This window comes from Nelumbo lutea, chromosome 1 (assembly GCF_056320005.1).
Source record: "Nelumbo lutea isolate HS-2025 chromosome 1, American lotus-T2T, whole genome shotgun sequence".
Taxonomy (NCBI): Eukaryota; Viridiplantae; Streptophyta; class Magnoliopsida; order Proteales; family Nelumbonaceae; genus Nelumbo; species Nelumbo lutea.
The window spans coordinates 101,047,584-101,052,137 of NC_142684.1; the positions used below are offsets into that span (position 1 = coordinate 101,047,584).

A 4,554-nucleotide genomic window follows, 5' to 3' on the forward strand; every position below is an offset into this window, starting at 1 on the left:
TAAAGAGAAAATATGATCAATACCTAAAGCACCAGAATAATACACGCCTGATTTTGGATCATAGTAATAGCCATTAGCTTGGTTGTAGTAACATCCTGAAATATTCCAAGTTTCCAACAGAGGGTGGGCCTCGGCAAAACCGTTGGGTTGCTCCATTGCAACCTGGGTGACTGGGGTTCAAATATTGGAAAATGGAAATAGCGTCTTTGTAGGTGCAGGGTTAAGGTTATGTACATCTATCCCTCCCCAGACGGGCATTGGCAGAATCTAGTGCACTGAGGCCTGGCCTGGCCTTTTTATTCAAGTTGGCTAACTCTGCCATCACTAGAAGCCCTTTCAACTTGAACAGCACCACAAATTGAAAAAAAAAAAAAAGGAACTCAAAAAATTTACTGGTCTACCATTACCAAGCATTAAAAAAGGAATATTTCTCTTGGAGCAACAGGTACTAGTGCCACTAACATTATCATCTCTGTAAGCTAGTGAACATTTACAAGTCTATCGACTCCCCTAATGAGCTTCTACAACACAAGCATTAGATTCTCTGGACTCATGGAAAGTTGCTAAATCCTTTTGTAGCTTCCTAGCAAACAAATTTGGGCAGAAGACAACCATCATCAACTCAAGGAAAAAAAACTACCAGTAAACTGTTCCTCAAAAAATATCCAATTCGTTTTATGGGTGCTGATAAAATATCCCATTTATATGTACATGTCCACTAAAAATCACAAATAATCTTTTAAGTCAAATATCATATGCATAATCATGAAAAAAGAGATACCAAATGATTCTCCAGACACAAGGGGATACTCAACGTTGTTTCCTTTCGATCAGAACAGGGACTGGAACTTCATCGGAAATAAGGAGGGGAATATCACAACTTGCATTTGATCAAAACTTAATTGCTTGAAGGCTTACTATTGCTTTAGTTACACTTCCACCCCTGGACCTGGCCCCCCAAACCAGGTTAGTCCTTTCTACTCTTTCATTTGCAAGTGAGCAAGGCTTGTTAGATCTTGGGGGGCAATTGGACAAGCAGTTCATATTTGTTGCACAAACCTTTGTTTCTTAATTAAATGCGTAAGGGCTAAGGGTCCAAGAACCAGAAGCTGTGAAGGTGAACCTTGAAATAACCGCTTTATCCATTCAACAAATAAATTAGATAAATTTGAAGAAGAGGCCAATTTTAGCTCTTAAGGCTCAGTTTGGAAAGAGTGCAAATGCAAATATGTACGGCGTAAATACATACAAAATAATACAAAATATAAGGTTTTACACTCTATATATTTGCATTTGTACTCCTTCCAAACTCAGCCTAATGAGTTAGTTCCTATCCTACTCCTTATGTTGGTTGACGTGTGAATGTGTAAGGTTAAAAATGGTTTTAGATCTAATAATAGTAATTTTCCATCAACACATCCATAAAATGTTCTAGCAGAGATGAACATGTTGAAATGAGTAGAAAGACTAGAACGAAAAAAAATGTAAAAGCAAATGTGACCATTCAATAGAAATGAAAGTAGTTCACTAAGGCAGTTCAGTCATGTAAATAAAAGACCACTTGCTTCCCTATTGAATCTGATTCTGATGCAATTTGAGGTTTCAAACATGGCTACAGGTAGGCAGGACAGGAGATGGAGCATAACAGTAACAGACCTCAGAAACTCACAATTTAACAAAAGGTTGGCCCTTGATGCATAGGAAATGTTAAAGAAGATTTCACAATAGTTGGGGACTTGGGACCTTCTAAGATTGAGGGGCTTTCAGAGAGAATCCAAGGATCATGACTACTATAGACTCTGGCCATATCAGATTTAAATTAGAAAACTCCTTAGCAACAAATCTGTTCTTTTCTTCTTTTTTTTTTTGGATTGGAATATATTAATTTAAAAAGAGAGGAGTGCAAGTTCTTGCCCCTTCCAAGAAGCAGGGTGAAAGGGACCATAGTTCAAGGATTGAAATAATATTTGAAAACTGAGTTGGAAACACTAAAAAACATAATGCTACCCTGAATTAGGAAGACCCTAGTAAAAAGTTAGACAATTAACTTATCCAAATGTTGTCTTAATTCATGGGAACGAGAGTCCTCTTTTCATTCTTTCTTTTAAGTGAAACAATCTTGTCAAAAATTAGAAGCCCACAGTACACAATGAACTCTAGCAAGTACCAACTTTTAGTCTAACTTTTGCACTTGAAGAAAAGGCTTCCGGAGAATTTCATCAGTCAAAACTTGTCTTGGTAATACAGAACCTTGGCAAGAAAAAAAACAAGTTCAAGTCTTGAATGCATTACTTTTTCAAAGACATAAAAGAAATGCATTATCTTGACAAGTGCTTCTGTCAAAACAGATGAATTTTGAATTGATTTAACAAAATGCAGCCAGCATAGGCTATTAGCCTATTATTCATTTACTTTTTTTAAGAAAATGTGGCAAACCAGGTGATCATGGTCCAAATTTATATAAAATTATACATATATCAGCCTACAAACAAAGTCAAGAATAACCAGAAATTAGAACTTTAACCCTAAGAACAAGGACTAATGGACTATTGTTGCTCACAATCTAGAGGTTACAGAGCTATGAATCCTAAGAACAAGAACAAGTCAATACTAATAATATTCTTGTTGTATATCTTATTTATATAAAGTCAAGACACTTTGCAACACCAAAGGAAGAATATGCAAGAATTACAAGGGGAGGATTTGTAAGCAAGCAGAAATAGGTTACAGAGGTCGCAGTTCTTGTAATTCTGTAAGAACCTGCCCATAGAAGGTTCTTGCGATTATCAGGGCTGTGAATCCTAATGAGAGGAGCCTTATCTATGGACTCTGGAAGCCAACAGATTCTCCGAAAATCCGGACTTCACCTTTTCTGTTCTCTGCCTTCTCTCTATTGCTCTGTTTAAAGCTTCCTTACGTGAACGCGACGAAGCTGAGCAACAATACAATCTGAAGTCTAGACAGACCGATCGATCCATTCCCCACTTGAGAAAAATAAAAATAAATTTTCATTGAAGGGCTTTTTTTTAACAAAAATAATAACTTCCATAAAACCGCTGCAACACATCCATCTTAGGAATTTGAAAATAAAAAGAAAATTGCTGAAGGTGAGGATCCTTGTGTGAAGACTGAAACCAACTAGGTTTAATCAAATACTTGAAAAAAAAAAACGGAAGAAATAAAGAAGCATCCGAACTCTCATAGTTAAAAAAAAAAAAAAAAAAAAAGAACGAAACAAAAAACAGAAAAATGCTAACTGTCATTAGAGGACCATGGTTTAAACGTTATGCTTCCTCAATTCCTCCTACCCTTTCCCTTACCATGGCGCTTGCCTTTTTTCAGCTTTAATTTCTTCTTCAACTTCTTTCCTACACCACCAGCTGGTTTTAGGGAGCTTGAGTTCTGATTACATGCAGCAATACTATCAGCCATCTCAATATCCATGCCTGTATTGGTAGAGGTGGTTTCCATTCCGGTGGTGGTATTGGTGTTGTGCGAACGTACAGGCAGCTTTGGAGCAGCAAGGGCAGCTTCTTGAGCAGCGAGCTTTGCCGCTTCTTTCTTCTCATAGAAAGGCTCCGCAATTTCTCTCCTGATCGTCCTCAATCTCTTCTCCCTTTTCGATCTTTGCGACTTCGCCATCGCCGAAAACCACAATCAGTGTAGGTCTTGGTTGCGTTCCCTTGCACTCTGTGTTTTTAGGGCTTTTTCTTGACAATTATACGACCGAAGAAAATTGCAGCTTGCAGGTCAAGGGTTTCTTGAACTCTCGGAACCCTAAGCCAAGGTTTATAATACAACTACTCGGGACCCGTGTGATGCACGGATTTTATTAAGAAAATCCGATTAAAGGTGCTTTTTTTGGTAAAAATCCGATTAAAGGTGTTCATCTAACTTATCTAAGTCCAATTAAACCTTTTTTTTATTATGTATGGTCTATTTAGATCACAATTAAGTTGCATTTTAGTGAGACTGGCAAATTTACAATGGTCCGGATAAATCTGTATTATATTTTTATCTTAATGTTAAACTTTTATTTGTTTTAGAATTTTATGATTTGTAGTTATTTATGTATTATTTTTACATAGAAGTATGGGCAAGCCCATTGCAGAACTCTGATTTCGACTATACATATACAACATTTCAAAAGGTCAATTACCCCCACCCTATGCACTAATGCCCATGTGTGAATTGACATCAATTCTGAGCTAGCACTTACTCCAGCTGTATTTTGTGCTTATGAATTTTGTCCCTGGGTTGAACCGACACTCTCCCTTTTTTTAAGTAAAAATATCTTTTACCCAAATATTTTTTGGTTTGTAATTATTTCTATTTAAAGAAAATTAATGCATTGCATCAACATTTTATGGAAGGTTTTTTGTTAAGGTCAAAATATATATAGGAGAGTTCATAGGATTATTAGAAAACCCAATAAAGCTTTTATAATTTTCCATATTTTAAATAATTTAGGTTGATTTTAAATTAATTAAACTAGATTTAAGATGAATACATTTTAGGGAAAATTTTTTAAACTATCATTATGGTTTAGCTATT

General features: G+C 36.0%; 1 protein-coding gene across 1 annotated transcript; it reads right to left on the reverse strand.

Annotated features, from left to right (window-relative positions):
• Positions 1-2,985: 2,985 nt before the first annotated feature.
• LOC148876436 (uncharacterized) lies at positions 2,986-3,768 on the reverse strand. The gene has a single exon (XM_088961586.1). It carries the CDS (start codon positions 3,640-3,642, stop codon positions 3,295-3,297), a length of 348 nt encoding a protein of 115 aa, XP_088817712.1. The 5' UTR covers positions 3,643-3,768; the 3' UTR covers positions 2,986-3,294.
• Positions 3,769-4,554: the final 786 nt, after the last annotated feature.